Here is a 20,998-nt window from a genome sequence, read left to right as displayed (position 1 = left end):
AGGCCACGCCCCTGGCTCGACGTCCCATTGGCTGCGGGCTGAGGCCGGCAGAGCCTATCACTATGGCCCAGTTACCCCCCAGGTGCATCTCTTCATATTACACAGGTATGAGATGAGTGTGGGCTGGCGGGGAGATGTGAGGGGGGGAGGTCTCTAGATGGCTGGGTGGGTCGTGGGTTAGGGAGTGGCAGATGACCGGGTGGGAGAGTGTTGGGTGCAAATGAGTGGGTGTTGGTTGTAACTTTTTCATCATGCTCTTAGGTTTTTTTCGGTAAAGTCACGTAGGTAAAAATAAATAATAAAAATAAAAAACAATAGAAATAAAATTAAAAATCACGACGTTTCGGAGGCAACACAAGTCTCCGTCATCAGGTGGGACCGTCACAGCCAGATTTACTGTATCAAGTGAGGAATTTTGCCTCGTCGTGATTTATAATTGTATTGCTATTATTATGTATATTATTTTATTATTATTTCAATATTTATTATTTATTTTTACCTACGTGACTTTACCGAAAAAAATAAACCTAAGAGTATGAATCCTTGCAGTCACGAAAGCTTAAAATCTAGAATTTTTCATCATGGTTATTATTATTTTTATCATCCACTTCATCATCATCCATCTACCTACTCACATGAATGGTTGCTTAGCCCTCAAGTTCAAGTTCATTTATTAGGTACAAGCCCTGTGAGCCATTCGGCTCTTGAATCGGGTGCAACCGCAAAAACAAAAAACAAAAACATGAACGAAAAACATCTTAAAGTGAATATGTGACTGAGTGCAAACAGAAAATCCAAGAAAAGACAGCAAAACATTGCAGAAAAAAACACCGTACACCAACGCTGTGTGCAAAAATCCCAGTGGGATGCAAGTCAAACAACAACAACAACCACAAGACAACTTAGATTAAGGCCATCAGTCTAACTCTGTACTACAACAAACAAACATGGCTAAACCAATACACTTTTCGAAATCACCAAAATAAAGCCATGAAAGCAATGAAAAAGCAATCATAGGAACTGTGACGGAATTTTCACAATAAATGGCATAAACAACATGTACTACCAAAACCCTGCAGCCATAGCTGGCTGCATGAGTCACTCCACAACAGCAGGAGCATCACCACTGCTTCAGCGAAAGATCTTCACTCCATAGTCCTCTGTAAACGACGCAAGTCTCGGTACTCCCCCGGTCAAACGGCCCCAGACGTCGCCGTCGCGGTTGTCGAGGTGGCAGGAGTCGAACTCTCCATGCCGCTACTCACGCTCCTCATGTGAGATCATCCGTCTGTTGTATATATTGTGGTGAAATGATCAATTAAATGTAAAAATTAATATATGATTTAAAATTTTATTTTGAAAAATTGTATTACGTCAAATATGTTAACATGTGTAATTAAGTGTTATTAACTGGAAATGTGTGTTAAGTGTAATTCATGTGTGTGTTCAAATTTTTTATTGGACGTGTATGTTATTGTGTATGTGATTGTGTGATTATATGTGAGTGAGTTGTGTTTGTGATTGAGTTAATTAAGTGTATGTGATTATGTTTGTGATTATGTTTTTGTGATTATGTGTGTGATTATTACGTATGTAATTGCGTGTTAGATTATTATGTATGTGATTATGTGCGTGTGATTATTATTGATTATTATTGACCTCCTGTCAGCGGGCGTTCGCCACTACACGTGGTAGCCTCAAGGTGCACATGGCCTGGCACAAGCGTCGTGGTAACGTCACCGCCACTTAGTGGCGAATGGCGGTTGCAAATTATCCTTAGCAAATGTTTAGAAAGCATCAAAAGCCAGATTTTCAAGATTATGTGATTAACAGACCAACCCACAGCTAATATCAAAATTACCTATTCATGCAGGCATATGGGTTCATACAATACATCCTTATTAAATGGTTAGAAGAACATCAATGATCGAATCTCACAATCACGTGGTTAAACCAAGCCAATAGGCAACACCTCGAAATGGCAATATTCGCACAGAATTCATACTCTTAGTTTTTTCGGTAAAGTCACGTAGGTAAAAAATGAAATTAAAATTAATAAAAATAAAATTCAAAAAATCACGACGTTTCGGAGGCAACACAAGTCTCCGTCATCAGGTGGGACCGTCACAGTCCGATTTGCTGTATCACTTGATACGATCAAACATAGAACAATTGTTAAGTTTTTTCGGTAAGGTCACGTAGGTAAAATAATAATAAAATAAAATAAAGTGATACAGTAAATTTAGCTGTGACGGTCCCACCTGATGACGGAGACTTGTGTTGCCTCTGAAACGTCGTGATTTTTATTATTTTATTTTTATTAATTTTAATTTCATTTTTTACCTACGTGACTTTACCGAAAAAACCTAAGAAATATGAATCCTTGCAGTCACGAAAGCTTCAAATCTAGAATTCGCACAGAATGCGTTCTCATCAAACGCGTGTCAAATAGTTCGAAACGTCAACGATCTGATCTCCCAATCAAGTGATTAAAATAAAACAATAGTCTATCTCATGGTAAGGCGACCATACACACTTCCCTTGTTATGGTGTGTGAGGCATGCAAGCCGAGATTCTTCTTGGCCCACAACCTCTACAAGGTACAGTTAAAATAGTGAGTGAGTGTAAAGTTAATACTCTTTGGTTCTTTATGTATGTGTAATATTGTAAATTACGGCGGGAGACCACTTGACGGGTAGCACACTTTATTAACACTGGTTCTTGCCACAATAACACGTGTGGTCACTACAGCTCACGCTACACGTTCCACCCGACACGTGTGGTCACTATAGCTCACGCTACACATTCCACCCGGCTACACACACACGGGCTCTCCAGCCCCGTAGCTTCCAGGGGAACCTACAGACCCACCCCAGCTGGGGTATGGGTCACGACCACTGGGTCTCGTGGCCCGGCCCTCACACGGACGTCCGGCCGCGGGTCCCAAGGTCCCGCCTCTGAGCCACACAGGGTCCTGGCCCTTGCAAGGACAGCGGGACTAGGGGTCTCAGGGCCCTATCTCTTCCTCCTTAGTCTTCCGTCTTCACTGGTCACCAACTCCCCGAGCGCCCGCGCGCATCGCCTTTTATAGTCCTCCGCTCCCGGGGAGACGGAGCCTATGCGGACCTCGATGTGAGCACCCACCCTAGTTGACCAATCACCACGCGCTGCCACACGATCCCTTTTCCCAGCTTGTGTCAGCGCACACAACCAATCACCACGCGCTGCCCCACGATCCCTACTGCCAGCGCGTATCACCCCTACATATGGATTCCTGCAGTCACGAAAGCTTCAAATCAAGATTTTTATTAAATTATTAAGTTATTAATAGATACAAATGTAAAAAAAATCGCTAAATCATTTTTTATTATCAATTTCCACTTTAATTCTAATGATCAAATAATTACAATTTAGTAATCATAATTTAATAATTATAATTATTACATTATAACTAAATTATTATTACTTGACGCTGACGCCAGTTGGTTCAGGGCACGGGGTCTGCAACCTGCAGCTCCGTAGCAGCGTGCGGCTCTTTGAGGGACGGCTGCTTCGTGAGACGTTTTTATTTATCAAGGACCACCACCAGCACCGTCTCTCGTACTCACACCACGTTTTTATTTATCAAGGACCACCACCAGCACCATCTCTCGTACCCCCACCACGTTCTTATTTATCAAGGACCAGCACCACCACCGTCTCTCGTACTCACACCACGTTCTTTTTTGTCAAGGACCACCACCACCGTCTCGTTCGCACATCACGTTTTTATTTATCAAGAACCACCACCACCACGGTCTCTCGTACTCACACCACGTTCTTATTTATCACGCACCACCACCGTCTCTCGTACTCACACTACGTTCTTATTTATCACGCACCACCACCAGCACCGTCTCTCGTACTCACACCACGTTTTTATTTATCAAGGACCACCACCAGCACCGTCTCTCGTACCCCCACCACGTTTTTATTTATCAAGGACCACCACCAGCACCGTCTCTCGTACCCCCACCACGTTCTTATTTATCAAGGACCACCACCAGCACCGTCTCTCGTACTCACACCACGTTGCATTGCGGCTCTTGAAATAATTATTTGTTTGGTTTCTATTTTACTTACCGAAATATAAAAAATAAGAAAAAATGTCTCTCCTTGTTTTGGTTTCTGAACCCCCTGGTTTAGGGGAATCGTTTTTTTGTAAACTTTGAATGCGAACTGACAGCTGTGTGGTTTGCTGGGCAAAACGCACAGCCTCACCCGAGCCGGATGTTTTTTTGTTTACGTGACAAACCTTACTCATTGGTTGTGTTGGGTGGTGGCGAGTTTAACGACACTTTTATATTAATGCGATCTAACTCAAAAACATGTTTAATGAATAATATTGGTCGTGAAAGCCTACTTATAATTTTAAAGCTTTAATAAAAATTTACACGGTGAGGTTTACAGTGAAAAACACAGCCTCACCCAAGCGGGTGTAACCAGTTTATAGGACAAATCATCACTGTTCTCATGGTTACCGTGGGGTTTTTGTAAAATATTTAAATTGCGACTCTTTAACCTTGACACTGTGTGTGAATGTGACGCCACGTCTACACAGGTGAGTACGGGCTACCGCGTGCAACATTCCAGGGCGCGTCTCGTGGTGTTAATAATTTAGCTGCAGGTGAAGTCAGCTCGTTTCCTTGTTCGTTGTCGCTGCTCTGTCATTATTTTAAATCTCGCTGCGGTGGCTGAAAGATGTTAACTACCTCGCCTGGTATACAGGAGGTCGTCGGTTCAATCCCGGCCCTGACGCCTGTACATGTATTTGTCTCTCTCCCCGTAGTCGCGTGAATTTGTCTCCGGGTTCTCCAATTTTTCCCTTCACACTTAGAAAAGTGCGTTTAGAGTGTTTGGCTGCTAGAAATGTCCACGTAATAAGCCACGTCTGTGAGCTATCAATTGTGGCCAGGTCGCTTCTGAAAAGAGCTATGAACCTCAGTGGGTCCTACCTGGTCAAAATTTTTTTTTTTTATATAGAATCGTCTAAACTCAGCGATTCCAGGATGTAAATCTTAACATTAACAATAGGTGATGAATATATATTGTTTAGGTTATTAAGATTTAAATCCTCGATTTTTTTACGCATAATAGGAAAATGGACGGTGAAAGTCATACAGATAATAAGCTTAAATGAACCACGATGTTTGTTGAGCCAGGGGCTGTTTGCTGTGGAAATGCGTGAGGCCACCCACCCAGTGACCCAACCACTCAACCGCACGCCCCTCCCAGCCACCCTTCCTCCAGCCCTCCCTCACCGCCTGCTCGTCCACCCTTCACGCCATCCTCCTGCTCATCTGTCTCCCCTCTCACCAAATAACCCCCCACTTACTCACTCAAACTCCACCACCCACTCACTCGCACCTTAGATTAGTACGAGTGGCTACGTACGCTGCGAGATATGTTCAACATACACACTCACCCACACACTAAACCAAACACCCACCTACACACTTACCCACACACCCTCCATTAGCACGGTTGACTACGTACGGTGAAAAAGAAGTTCAACATACATACAACCACCATCCACTCGGCATAATACGGTGTAGTCAGAATAAAAAAAACGAAACAATTATTGACAGATGAACAGAGGGTGCATGAAGCCAGTAGTTAAAATATTAGTTGATAAAGGTGGAAGACGATTACAGACTGCGAACTTTAAAAAGGCCTTGCAAGAAAAAAATGGATAAAGACACACATGGAAAAAAACAAGTTCACCTTTACATCAGAATGTTTGTACAAGGTGCGGTTCCATTGTGCAATGCACACAGCCTGACCCTTGCCCATCAATCAGCCTTGGGACAAACCATTATCGCTGTGTCCCGGGTGGCTGCTGCTGGGTTTTGTTTGTACAAATATTTTATCACTTGAGACCGGTCAAAGCTATGTATGTTTGTTGGACTTCTTCCACACCGTACGTAGCCAACCGTGATAATTGGAAGTGCAGGGGAAGGACAACAAACTAAACACAAAAGTCAGGTTTAGCTATTACACAGTGCGTCACTGTAACGCCACGTCTACACAGGTGAGCCCAGCCGCCGTGTGGAACATTCCAGGGCGTGTCTCGAGGTATTTATAACTTAACTGGAGGTGAAGTCAGTTCATTTCCTTGTTCGTCTCCACTGTGTGAGCTGCTGCTGCTGCGATAGCTCCTCTGTGAGCCGTGGCGAGCGACTGAGTCCGAGTGAAGCCATAGGCCATGGCGAGTGCGTCTCCCAGTGATTGTGTCGACAGTGAGCTGAGCTGCCCCATCTGCCTGCGCACGTTTGACTGCCCCTCCACGCTGAGCTGCGGACACTCGTTCTGCCTCCGGTGTCTGGACGGTGCCTGGGAGAGAGCGAGCAGCTTCAGCTGCCCGCAGTGCCGAGCGGCCTTCCCTGAGCGACCCCAGCTGAAGAGGAACGTGGCGCTCGCCAACCTGGTGGAGCAGCTCAGAGTTGGAGAGAGGATGGCTGCAGTTGTCTTCTGTGACGCCTGTGGTGATGGGGAGACTCCTGCAGTGAAGACCTGCCTCAGGTGTGAGATGTCCCTTTGTGAGTCCCACCTAAAGCCTCATCTAATAAACCCCAAGTTGAAGGACCACGTCCTGGTGGCTCCCATTGTCAGCTTGGAGGAAAGAAGATGCAAGAAGCACAAAGAGGAGCTCAAATTCTACTGCAAGCAGGACGCGAGCCTGGTGTGCATGACCTGTACCATTATCGGAGAACATAGAGGGCATAATGCCGTCACACTGGAGGATGAGCATGAGACACAGAAGGTGAGTACCTCAGTGTGTTAGAATGGGATCGCTTCAGTTCAAGGTAGCCATTCGGTTTTGGCAGGGAAAGGAAGGGACAGGAGTTTGAGTGCAGGGAGGAGGAGGGTGGGTCGAGGCTTTTTGAGTGAGCCGTTGCTCGTGAAGTGAAGAGCCATTGTGTTGAACGATCATGTCCCTGTCCCCTGCTGTGGCTTCTACAACACCTGGACACGAGCTGACAAATTCGCAACTTCTACATCGCATTAAAGAAAACATGAAGTTATTATTCTCTCTTCATTGTGCCTTCTTGCTTACATATTGTTCAGTCAGTCCAGGCTGACTTCCGTGGCACTCTTCTGGTGGGCAATTCTAGAGCTGTCACTGTGGAGGGCTCTGTGTGGAGTGGGGCTGAGAGGGAGCCGCTCAAGGAGTGGAGTCCCCTCTGGTGACTTCGTCTCTTACAGAGTAGAGTCGGAGAAGAGACGCGAGCGGTGGATGAGAAGAGGAAGAAAGCGGAGGCATCTGTGGGACAGATGAAGGCCACTCGCAAAGACGTGCAGGTATGACCTGTGGGCTCTGTAATCTCGTGGCCTCCACCCTGCGTAAAGTCTGTGACTCTCTCTATGAGGACAACTCCGTAGATTCAAGTGAGCCTTCAGTATCATTGGAAATAGCAATACATTATTTATATTGCTGCTTGAATGTGGATTTAAAAATGCAACGTTTATAACACACGTTTATTTTTAGTACCACTGCAAAGCTGTATACGGGATAACTCGAATGACTTTTATGGGTTTGATAAAATAAAAGTGCATTGGAGTAAAAACTAACACTTAAAAGTAGTAAAGATTGTGATAAAATTTCATAGAAAATCTTAGCTCTTTAATTCTAGAACACAAGAGTTGACTTGAAGATATATGACAGGGAACGCAGGGAAAACTGTTTCATCACACACCCAAGTATACAATAGACAATTCATACGTAATGGAATGTTAAAACTTGTTTTACTTGCATTTCAGTTTGCATTCATTGTGATGTATTAATGACTGAATCTTGGTGTTGTGCATATAAGGCAGGGGTGGGGAACGTCCGGCCCGCGGGCCGCATAAAACTCGCGAAATCATTTGGCAGTTCCAGCCATCACATTAGGGGTGAGTTAATTAAATGTTTTGACCAAATATAACGGGATAATCTTTTAAGTTTATACTTTTGCATGGGCGGCGAATGATGTTATAAATGTCCAATGGCCCTTGGCAGAAAAAATGTTCCCCACTCCTGGTATAAGGCAACCGATATTGATGCAATTGCGTATACTTTTAACATTTCTGCAAGGAATGGGTTTGAGCCTATTTGTTATCAACTGCATGGATTTACATTCTAACTAAATATATGACCTAGAATAGGGCATATCCTCATATAGAGAACTGGACGCCTTTGACCAGTGTTGCTTGCGACGGAGACTTCACATTCACTCTGCGAATGTATCTCAAATACCGGAGTCCATCGATGAACAGCATGACAGTTGCTGTTTGAAGCAGTCACAGCCAGAAGGATCTGGCTCTGTGGACACATTGCAGGGCTGACGCATTGGATGATTCCACCAGAGCACTGTGTGCAATCATTGATGGCCTTACTCAGGATTGGAGGTGGCCCAGGGGCAGGCCGAGGCTGACCTGAACGCGCACGATTGAGGCCGATCTCAGGCATTGTAATCTAGGCGGCCTGCACTCCGCATGGTGTGTAACCCAGGACAGAGTTGCCTGGCAATGTGTCATGAGCATTGCTACACTCCGGCCTGCTAAAAAATGATTTTTATCCTCCATCAAGTCACCTTGTGATGCTAATAATAATTTACACCAGGTTAACACTTAGGCTTTTGCGACTATTATTATCCAAATTAGAGTTTTTTTTTTAAGTTAGATCGTGACAATATGAATGTGTCATTAAACCCACCACCACCCAACACAGCCAATTTGTAAGGTTTGTCACAAAAACAAAACATGACAATTAGATATTACTAGTTCAGCAAACCGGTGTGTTGGAGAGGAAACCCACAACATTTACAATTTGAGTATGACATTTCACCGGTAATTGCAACCAGCTTCATCAGGCCACAGCCAGAATTGTTCTTAAAAAAATAAATAAATGTGATGTCATCACTTGTGAGCCAATCAGGTTCGGAGACCAGGGGATGGGGGAGGGGTTCGTGTATTTATATAAATTGCAATTGATATCTACTATTGGTTGGGTTGTTCACAGTTAATCAACACACAAGATATATATCATGTATGTACATTGTGCATTTGTAGTTTCAATGATTCGGAGACAAGGTTCGTAGGAGGCACCTTTTGTTTATCATCTTCTACAGTTTTGTCCATACACTCTCCACAGTTGCTTAGCCTAGCCTGTATACAACACTAACGGTCAAACACTGACCATGCCGACTGAGCCAACAACTTTTAGCAGCGCAATATCTAGTGAAGACGGCAGTGATGACGGCAACGAATTGACAGCAACAACGAGACAAGTCCACTCCCAGAACCGGCAGCCCCGAGACCCCACTCTCGGCTCCTTTTATGCTCCCAGAGCGGCCTGGCTCCGCCCTGACCGCACCTCCCTTCTCAAACCTGCTAGCAGGTTCCAGGGGCGTCCAGATGGGGTCCTCCATGACCCTTGCCGGAGTTCTTTCTCTCTGCCAACACACCGTGCACACCCTCATCGGCGTGTGTACTGTTTGTCCACCTCAGTTTCCGCCGCTGTCCACCAGCCGGCACTATTACACTATACATGTATTAAAAAGAACTCTTATGGATAAATTATACCCTTTGTTAAACCAGTGTAACATTGAGGCCTTGCCACAACCTTCATGCTAGCAGATTGCTTAACAATACATTACCATGCTGGTCAATGTGGGTTGGTGAAAACAGCTCAGCACCCATTCATACATGACTCACCACACAGTTTGATGACCACCACACCACCACTGCCCTACCTGGTGAACATCATCATGACGATCCATGGGCAGATAGCCCGGAGTAGGCGTCTACTGCCAATATCGTCATTGGTTTCCACTTTCCTCTCTCTATCTTGTCAATATGCTGTAGTAGTGCCACATCTTCCTGGTACCAATCTTTAATGTCAATCCATTCTCTGTGAGGTCTAACTCTCTTTCCGGTTCCTTCCATATTTCTGAACAACAACATAGTTTTCATTTGCTTGTTGTTTTCCATACTACATATGTGTAGTGCCAGTTTCCTTATCATTGCTGCATCATCAGGTCTTCTTCTGTGTGCCATATTTTCTTACTTCTACGTTGGTCACTCTTTGGGTTCAGCTTAGATGCAGTATCCTTCTATAGCAATACATTTCGAGTACCAATATCTTATGTCTGTCAGTATTTGTTAATGTCCAAGTCTCGCAAGCATACAAAGCTGTACTGAACACACATGTTCTTATGATGTTCAGTTTGTTCTTGTAGCTGATTTGCTTGCTTCTCCAGATGTTATTAAATCCTGCCATTAATCATTTTGCCTTTGCGATTCTCGCTCTTTTTGCGTCTTTAGTGTAGTCATTGTCCCATGTCAATAGATGTCCCAAGGAATACAAGTTCCTTTACATTCACAATCTTGCTTCTTTGTATTATTGCTTCTTTCTCAATGTATCCCTTCAGAACACCATTGTCTTTGCCTTTTCTTTTCCACGTTAATCCTCAGTCTTGCATCCTTTCCTAACTTATTGAGCGTATGAACACTTTGCTGCAGGACTATGAGTCTTATTTTCCATTAGATCTATGTCGTCCACGAATCTTTATTCTGTCTCCTTGCATATATATATCCCGTGCTATTGTCCTGAATGGCATCTATCACTCTTTCGAAGTGTAGTGTCATAGGTCTCTTCTTCCTTCTTGTTGGAGGCTTGTGTGTGTGTGCGGGTGGCGTGCGTCGCACACACTCAGTCAGAGACGGGGTAGTCGCAGGAGGCACCATCCTCCCCTTTTATTGGTGTTGTGTGCACGCCACCAACTCTGGCTCCCACTCTCACGACCATGCTGCCGCACGACCCGGCCCAGACACGACCCTGCCGCATTGCACCGATGGCGTCGATCGAGACAGCAAACTACTGTCCGGCCGCGCAATGCCCAGGTGAAGGCGGTAGCGACGACGAAGAGACGAGTCCACTCCCAGAACCGGCAGCCTGGAGCTCTCGCTCTCTGCTGCTTATATTCCCCTCAGCGCGGCTTGGCTCCGCCCTAGCCACGCCTCCCTTCTCGAACCCACCAGAGGGTTCTTGGGGCTTCCCCACGAGGTCTACCGTGACCCTTGCCCCAGTTCCTCCACCCTACCAGCACACACGCATATGTAGGACTCGTACTCGGCTGTCTTTTTGTTCTCTTTATTTTCCGCTTAAGAGTCCACCTCCGCCGCGCCACCGCTCTGCGTCTCTCCGTGCCCTCACTCCGCTCCGCGTCGCTCCGTGCCCTCACTCCGCTCCGCGTCGCTCCGTGCCCTCACGTCTCTCCGCGTCTCTCTCTCGCCGCGCCGCGTCTCCTCTGCGTCTCTCTCTCGCCGCGCCGCGTCTCCTCCGCGTCTCTCTCTCTCGCTAGGTCTGTCGACTCTACTGCTATTCTACACTGCATCCTTCAGATGCATGGCTACCCCTGTTCGCACACTGCGTTCTCGCTATCACTGTCTCTCTATCTCCACTCCGTCTGTCGCTGCTAACCCACTCTTTCTCTGCTCTACTACCGTCACCGCCTGCTCTGCGATTCCCCGGGCACCGTTGCTGCAGCTCCATCCAAGACGCCGACCAGAAGACCCCCTCTCGCTGTCGCGTTGTGGTTTATATCCCCATACCAATTAATCCCCATTAATTATCTCAACCCCCCGCTTATTACTCGCCCCCTGGCCCCCGGTCTCACGTGACCTTGTTTTTGCCGCCAGCGCGATGCCAGGTAATACCCAATTACCCTCTTAGCCAATCTCTGGCCTGTGTCCCCCCGGCTACCCCGAACACCTGTCTCAACACTTAACTACCCCCTCACCTAATCCCACAACAACAACCCTGTCCTCACATACCCCCCACTGTACTCTGCTCGCTCGCATAGCAACAGTGGAAGAGAATGTGTGGCGCGCTATAACTCAAGTCCTACACATATATGTTCAATGGCGTGTGTGCTAACGGCCCACCTACAGTTGCAGCTGCTGTACAAGAGTCAGCACTATGTCACTCTACTATTAGAGGTAAAGGGGATATAGCAACACCAGTTACGTCAACAGGAATACCAGCAAAACTATTAGCTGGAAGCTGATCTGCTCATTCAGTCTCTAAAATCCTGTTGAAAATAACTGCAACATTGACTTGCAATATAAAGCCAAACACGAAGCCACAAATATATTCCAATCGAAACGAATTGTCTGGGATGAAGCACACACGTATGCCAGGCTGTTGATAGCTTATTGGGTTATCGAACAGTTAAATGTAAACAATTTGGAGGCAAGTCCTACTGGTTACTTTACGTGGATCACGGCCTCTTGTATAAAGAAGCATCGTTTCTGGGGAGAATTACAGGTGCTGAAGCTGAAACAGAATTTGCGAGCTCTGGAAAGTGAAACGGAACTTGTGGAATAGCTCCTGGACGTTGTTGATGGAAAAACAGACGATACAGCAACATTACCCTCACACTGCTATCCAGAAAGTCAAGATACATTTGTGCAACTATACGGTGACATTTACTTTTCTACGATTACTCCCGAACAGCTTAAATGAAGCGCAATACTGAATGTTACAAATGCAGACTTTTTTTATCTCAACAATGGAGCTGAGTGCTTTTCTAGTGCGTGGATACTATTGCGAGTGATGATACTGCTGATCAACTTGCAATCCCGGAAGAATTGTTAAAGTCTTACTCCAACCGGAATGCCTCCTCATCAACTAAAACTTAAAGTAGGAGCCGTTATCATGCGCCTTAGAAACCTAATGTCATTGTGAGGACTACTTAATGGTACAAGACTTACTCTTACTCAAATACAAACTTACATAATCGTAGCAAAAATGATCGGTGGAGCAACCTCCGACAGGGTACTTATTCTATTAGATATTAATTTAACATTCAGTTTCATATGCTAACAATTCCCCATACGATTGGCTTTTTTATTTACAATCAATAAGTCACAATTTCCCATAAATATGCTAAATTCCTATTGATATGCAAATTCTTTTGTCAAAGCGCCCTTTCCCCCCCTTCCAACCCAGCTTATATATATGTTCCAAGCACGTGTGCTGTTTCATTCAGACGCTGTCGCCTCGACAGACCTGGTTTTCACCTGAGGACGGCTGCTTGCGTTGTGGCCGAAACGTCGTGAGAATTATTTTATTGTTTTATTTTTATTATTTTATTACTTCCCTTCTACGTGACTTTACCGAAAGAACCAAGAAGATGAATCCCTGCAGTCACGAAAGCTTTAAATCGAAATGTGCTTATCTGTTTTGGTAAATAATTTACAGATCCTCACCAATACACTTTTGGACGAAGGTTCCACAACATCGCGTTGATCATTGAGGCTAGTTGGCCATACTTAGTTGCGTGGGTCAGTGCAGGTTTGTGAAGCTAGAGTCCAGCACTGGTTCATATCTCAATCATTACGCAGCCCTCTAATCGTGTTTGAGGCTGGGGAGGGAGCCCAGCCTAGGCTGAGGCCAGGACACTCCAATAAGTTCAATGTGTTTATTTAATGGGGTAGTATCAGCAGCGTGGAAGGACGCGTCGCAAAACCTAGTTTTAACATATGGTAATTTTAGAGAGAACAGGGAGGTAGTTTATTGAGGTTTCGACTGGAAATTTGTAGAGTTAGGAGGTCCTTACATACTTGGTGGATTTGTTTATAAGGAATCTTAGGATGAAGACAGCCCAGTGGTGGTCTCTAAACAAATCCAGGGGGGATAAATTGGAGGTGATACAGATGTTGCAATAATGTGTTGATATGGAGGCATCAAGGTCAAAGTGGGCGGCCAGGTGGTATAATGGAACAAGAGGCGAGGCAGTCGATGATTTCACACGAGTCAAAGATGGGGAGGATGGCGGCTTGGACTATATGAAGATGGAGCCGAGGTGAGACAATGTGTTTATTTATATAGAAGATTTTGTTTATTAAACGATATGATCAAATTGAAGGGCAAGATAGCACCTAAATACCTAAAGTTAACGACCTGTTCAATGGGATGTGAGTCTAAAGACATAACGTGAAGGCAGGGAAAAATAGGTTTGGAGTAACCGGAAAACAATGTGGCTTTTGTCTTAACAGCATGGAATATTAATTTATATAATCCACTGCATGCCCCTTGAAGGATTCCATGGTCCAGACCAAGGCTCGCATCTCAGGCGAGTTCACCCGCATGAGGGCGACGCTGGATGAAGACGAAAGGGCAGCTCTGGATCGCGTGGACGTGAAGGGGCGCGAGCTGCTGTCCCGGATCGAGGAGAACATCGCTCATTACAAGCACGAGATCAGCGAGCTGCAGGCAGCAGCCACGCGCCTGCGCGCTCTGCAGGAGGAGAGGGACTCACTCACGTTCCTGCAGGTAGAGCGCTCACGGAGCCAGGGCGAGTGCCCCAGTTCGCGTGTTCATTGTATTTGTAAACGTGGCAGATGCGTTGCAACACAAAACACAAGATAACGCCACTTCCATGGTCAAGACAGCATATAGCCCATGGGTTCTGAAAGTAAATGTAGAGTCAAGTTCACCAACTTGGATTTGTATATTGTAATAAAAATATAAACTAGCGCTGAATTTCAAAATAATAATAAAACTATTAACACACAAATTCCTCGAGTTAATTGGTTGGTAATATATGCAGACATTGGCATTACAAAGTGTAACCGCATCATCCTGTAATGTACATCAGATTGAGGCCACTTGACACTACATTTACATTTTTCATTTTACCAAATGTATACCAACCATTAGTAATGCTGAACACGGAAGGTCTTTTAACATCAGGAAAGCCAGAAGCAGTTATATTTCAGCATTGACTGCTGATGAGTCTTTGAAAGTTTAAACAAATCCCGAGATTGCTTGCCTCAACAAATGTTCACCCTGCTAAATTATGGACTTTGGCAACGTAACGCTCTGGTTGTAATTCACCCTCGCAGTGGATCATTATTTTGAATGTTGGTTCACAATCACTGCAACTCGATGTCAAGTGCCACGGACACCTTGCCATAATATCGGACACCAAGTGGCAACAATTTTAGAGGCCACACCTTGCTGATAAGAATAATTGAGTCATAACGAGTCCATGGCTTTGTCTTGATTACAACCAACAACACTGGGATATGCAAATGGTTTAGCGCAGCCCAGCTCATCGCGTCTACCAATCACCGTGTGGTTAACGTGGCTGGAGGTGAACTGACTCGCGCCCCCTGCCCTGTGTCTGACTTCTGCAGGTTCACCTGAAAGAGACATATCGGTATGGACTCATTAACTCGCACAAATAAACACACGGAGTGACGCCTTGTGTGGAATATGGGCCGTGTGATGATAATGTGTGATGATGATGATGTATGATGATCATGCTGTGTGATGATGTTGTGTTATGTTGTGTGATGATGTGTGGCATGATGCTGTGTGAAATGATGCTGTGTAAGACAAGGGTTGTGTGCTGTGATGCTGTGCGCAATGTTGCCGTGTGTGATGATGCCGTGCGTGATGATACTGTGAATGATGATGCTGTGCGTGATGATGCTGTGTAAGACACGGGCTGTTTGTGTCACTGCTGGTTCTGGTCTCACAGGAGAGACGCTCAAAAGGGAGCTCCACCCTCATTTTCCGACGAAGAAGACATCGCCACGATCAGCGCCCTGCAGGGAGCTGTGGTCAACCTGCTGGCATTCATGTGTGAGTTCCACGGACTCTTCAGAAGTGTGCATGTGTGTTATTGTACATGTAATTGTGTCTTCTGTGTATGTTGCGGAGCGGTGGCATAGGGGTTAGCATGCTACAATATGAACCTAGCGACACAAATTCCATTCCCGTTCACAGCCAACACCAGTGACAATTTTCTGAACCGGTCATGAGCCTCCCCTAGGTCGACTCAGCATCAAATGACTACCTGGTGTAGTGTGTAAAAACTGCCACTTGGGAGACAAAGGCGGCCTTACGTGGTGCTGGCCACCCACCCCCTCATGTTCCATACCGGCCTTGAAGTGTCACTCGCTAACAATTCTTGCCCCACAGCCTGTTTGGGCTATATGGAGGGTCTTGTAATTGTGTCTGTTTGTATGCGTATGTGTAGATGAGCGAGAGTGAGTACGGATGTGCAATGATGATGGGATGCTCTGTGCACTGAGCTACAAACATGGTCACCTACACGTGACTCACGGCCATGGCTATCATCAATGGTGAGTGGATTCAGAACCAATTCTGAGCCTCTCCCAGATGAACCCTTGGCTTAAACGAGTACTGGGTACGTCCTGTAACCATCAGCACTGCGGACACAAAGGCGGCCTGCAGAATTCATATGGTGAAATGGCTTTTATAACTAAATCAATATAAATTTAAATAATGTTGTGGCTTGGCTCTCCAACACACCGGCGTGCTGTACTAGTGACGAATTGGCATGTTCTGTTTATGTGACAACCCTTACTAGTTGTCTGTGTCGGGTGGTGGCAGGTTTAACGACACATTTATATATTTACGCGATCTAACCCCAAAAATACCTCTTATGGATTATATAAACTTAGGGTTGATTGGTAATGCCCAAGGATCATACATCCAGACTAAGACACGTTTGAAGATTTATAGGCTTCATGTCAACAGCCTGATGTTCAGAGAGTCAAACAAAGGCATTTTTAGGATTCTTAGGTTCCCCAGTTAATGTCTGAGGCTCACAGAGCGAGATTAAGGCATAATATTGGTCGACCTTGTCTATCACTACACTGCACGTGCAAACATCAACTTTATGACTGTAATGTATTCATTAGACAATAAGATATAGCACACACACGAGTGTATTTCACTATTACATAAGCTCCATTGATATTACACGTGTGTATTATCCAGTGAAGATGCTGTTGGCCAGAGTAACCATTGTAGCAGATGAAACTACGAGTATACGTCTTCTCTGTAATGGATGTCATCATCAGACTCGAGCCAGACTACATCACTGTAGTGATGCCTAGGATTCATTGTTAATGATGTAGGCTCATATCCATACTAAGGCAGCCTAAGGATTCTCATTTTTCATTCATAATGCTTGAGGCTGCTATATCCCTACTAAGGCATCTAAAGCATTATTGGGGTTCAATGCTAATACCTGAGGCTCACAGAGCCAGACTGGGCTATCGCTGTGGCTGACCACGTGTATCACTGTGCAAACAGATACATTACTATTGCCCATGTATTGCAATACCTCTACGCCGTAGAGGTATTGCAATACATGGGCAGACTCAGTCTACGCTCACATACAGCACACACACGAGTGTAAAGGAGTATTACATGAGCTCTATTAACCCTACACGTGTGTATAATTCAATGAGGATGCTATTGCTATTCTGCGTGTGAGTGTTTTACACAGAGACACTATGGCTGATATTCCTAGGATTCTTTATTAGTGCTTGAGGCAGCGTGATACAGACTCAGACACAGTTAGGATTCTTAGGGTTCCGTGTTAAAGTCTGAAGCTCTCAGCATCAATGGCACTGAGTCTTTGACACACACAAGCTAAGGCTGATATTATTAGGATTCATTACACTGTGTAGTAAAAAAATGTTCCTGGGTAGTAAGTGTTATTTTCTAATTGCTGATGCCTCAAAAGTACACAAACTGGCTATTACTCACCACAAACTTTGCTTTTGTGACCAAGACAGTGATATTTTGAAATTTACACATTTTCAATGGGAATTCCAGATAGATTCAGTGCTGAGTAGTAACTTGTAGTAACTTCTAGAACATTCAAGAACTTTCCAGTAATAAAAAAGTAGTATAAATACAGGGGCCTTAAGCCCACCAGTTCAGTTTACAGTGGTACCTCGGTATGCGTCGTTAATTCGTTCCAGAAGGTAGGACTTATACCGAAAATGACGTATACCAAACGAATTTTTCCTATAAAAAATAAATGGAAAGGAAAGAATCCGTTCCAGAGTATAAGAAATTATATTTAATATGGCATAATATACATTAATGGGGTTGTATAAAATTGTAATTAGACTTAACGTATTACTAAAATGCATACATAAATTAAAATAAATGCACACACGAGTGTACATCACTACACCATCACACACACACACACGAGTGTACATCACTACACTATCACACACACACACAAGTGTACATCACTACACCATCACACACACACACGAGTGTACATCACTACACTATCACACACACACACAAGTGTACATCACTACACTATCACACACACACACGAGTGTACATCACTACACTATCACACACACGAGTGTACATCACTACACTATCACACACACACACAAGTGTACATCACTACACCATCACACACACGAGTGTACATCACTACACTATCACACACACGAGTGTACATCACTACACTATCACACACACACACAAGTGTACATCACTACACCATCACACACACGAGTGTGCATCACTACACTAACACACACACGAGTGTACATCACTACACTAACACACACACGAGTGTACATCACTACACTATCACACACACACACACACGAGTGTACATCACTACACCATCACACACACACGAGTGTACATCACTACACTATCACACACACACACGAGTGTACATCACTACACCATCACACACACACGAGTGTACATCACTACACTATCACACACACACACGAGTGTACATCACTACACTATCACACACACACACGAGTGTACATCACTACACTAACACACACACGAGTGTACATCACTACACTATCACACACACACGAGTGTACATCACTACACTATCTCACACACACGAGTGTACATCACTACACTATCACACACACACACGAGTGTACATCACTACACTATCACACACACACCTCGTGTGCCGTGTCGGCCTTCACAGGTGCTCACCAACACCACTTGCCCCTACAGCCTGTGAAAGGTGACACACGGGAGATGTTTGTGTTTGTTGTACACACACAGAGACGCTGCGGCGGTGTTGATATCCACGCCGCTGCTGCTGTGATCCACTGCCTCCCACGGGCACTACCGCACAGTGGGGCTGAACGATTAATCGATTTCAAATCGAAGTCGCAATTTGAAACAATGCGATTAGCAAATCGCAAAGGCTGAGATTTTTGAAAAGTCCTATTACTTTCTTATTGGAATGTTTTATTTTTTATTATTTGAACTTTATTGATTTAACTTAACAATTAATTCTAGATTTGAAGCTTTCGTGACTGCAAGGATTCATACTCTTAGGTTGTTTCGGTAAAGTCACGTAGGTAAAAATAAATAAATAAAATAATAATAAATGAAAATAACTCAATTAAATCACGACGTTTCGAAGGCAACACAAGTCTCCTTCTTCACGTGGGACCGTCACAGCTAAATTTACTGTATCACTTATTATTGTATTATTATTATTTTACCTACGTGACTTTACCGAAAAAACTTAACAATTGTTCTATGTTTCATCGTTCTATTTCAATTAAAATTTTTAACAAATACATGTTGAAAGCAATTAATATCTTTTAAGTTTTCAGCCTTGCATTAGAATACATAGAGCAGTTCACATTTTGATGGTATCATCACATGTTTTACATCTATTACACAGTGAATATTGAACTGAAGCTCGACTTTAAAAAATGTAGATGGCGGGGCAGACAAACGCACCGCTGTACTGTACTTCTGTGCTCTCGCCAGCCGCGCCGCCTGCCTTCACCAACACGCGGTGACCGGCGTGGTGAAGTATGGTCAAATATCCCCCGCGAACCCCACGGTGTAGGGAGGCCCTCATCCAGCAGTGGATTAACAAAGTGCCCGTTACATGTCATGACACCGACAGCTACGCATTACAACGTTGTATAACAATGCTCATTATGAATTGCTCTATTGTAGTGTACGTGCGTGTTAGTGCACGAGTGCTGATGTTATAGTGGTGCTGTTGTTAACACGGCTACTGTGATTATCGTTACTGCAGACGGACGTTCACCGACTCGGGACCCAAACTCGGCCAACAACTACCTCCAGATTTCCTCGGACCTCAGGACGGTGACGCGGACCGCTGTCTCCCAGGGTCGCCCGCATCACCCGCACCGCTTTGATCGCTATGCACAAGCCCTGTGCTCCGAGAGCTTCTCGTCGGGTCAGCACTACTGGGAGGTGGACGTGGGGGGTGCGGGGTACTGTCAGGTTGGAGTCGCGTACGGGACGATCGCACGGAAAGGGAGTGGTGAAGAGTGCGAGCTGGGAGAAAACGACTCATCCTGGGTTTTATATGAAGACAACAACAGCTGCGACGTGTGTCATGGTGGTGTCTGGACCTCAGTGCCGGTGAGGGATCCTCCCCGGAGAGTCGGGTGTCACCTGCACTGGGAGGCGGGGCTGCTGTCGTTTTACCGCGCCGACTCCATGGAGCTGCTGCACTCCGTCCACCACTCGTTTAGTCAACCGCTCTACCCCGCACTGTATGTGGGTGATGATGATGGTGACTCAGTGAGGATTCTGGATCTGAGTCGTGCGTCCTGAGAGCACGGAGTGTGAGCAGCGCACAACGCACAGACTCACGCACACAAAGACACAGATCCCCCGTGTAGCCGTCACAGACTGCTGGGGCAAGTGCTGTTAGCGAGCACCTATGGGGCCGTCCATGAATGAAGTCACGCACTTGGGGGGGGGGGGGTGAGAAATGTGACGTCACGTCAAAATGCGCAACTTTAAATAAATATAGACAACACGTTCTACTTAGTTAAATAGACTTTTAATAAATGTTTTATCCTACAACATCAGAGTGCAGCGCCACATTAAATATGCACTACAATGACAATAGCTTAAAGCTAATTGACGCATTTTTTTGGGGGGGGGGGGGCAGAGCTTTGTGACGTCATATTTGAGGGGGGGGGTCTGACTTGTGACGCCGTGTGACGAAGGGGGGGGGGGTCAAAAATCGCGTGACGTCATTTATGGACGGCCCCTATGAAGGCCGGCACAGCACACTAGGGGGTAAGTGGCCAACACCACGCCCAGCCGCCTTTGTCTCCCCAGTGATGATGT

At 45.2% G+C, this 20,998-nt stretch overlaps 1 protein-coding gene across 1 annotated transcript; it reads left to right on the top strand.

Moving 5' to 3' along the window:
* Nucleotides 1–6,168: 6,168 nt before the first annotated feature.
* On the top strand, nucleotides 6,169–20,785 carry LOC133359565 (E3 ubiquitin/ISG15 ligase TRIM25-like). The gene is made up of 6 exons (XM_061578009.1): nucleotides 6,169–6,802; nucleotides 7,246–7,341; nucleotides 14,126–14,359; nucleotides 15,226–15,248; nucleotides 15,573–15,676; nucleotides 19,926–20,785. Exons 1-6 carry the CDS (start codon nucleotides 6,245–6,247, stop codon nucleotides 20,471–20,473), a joined length of 1,563 nt encoding a protein of 520 aa, XP_061433993.1. The 5' UTR covers nucleotides 6,169–6,244; the 3' UTR covers nucleotides 20,474–20,785.
* Nucleotides 20,786–20,998: the final 213 nt, after the last annotated feature.

The sequence above is a fragment of the Lethenteron reissneri genome, chromosome 65, assembly GCF_015708825.2.
Source record: "Lethenteron reissneri isolate LAM-NWPU_2019-01 chromosome 65, ASM1570882v1, whole genome shotgun sequence".
In the NCBI taxonomy this organism is placed as follows: Eukaryota; Metazoa; Chordata; class Hyperoartia; order Petromyzontiformes; family Petromyzontidae; genus Lethenteron; species Lethenteron reissneri.
This window is presented reverse-complemented; position numbering and strand designations above follow the sequence as displayed.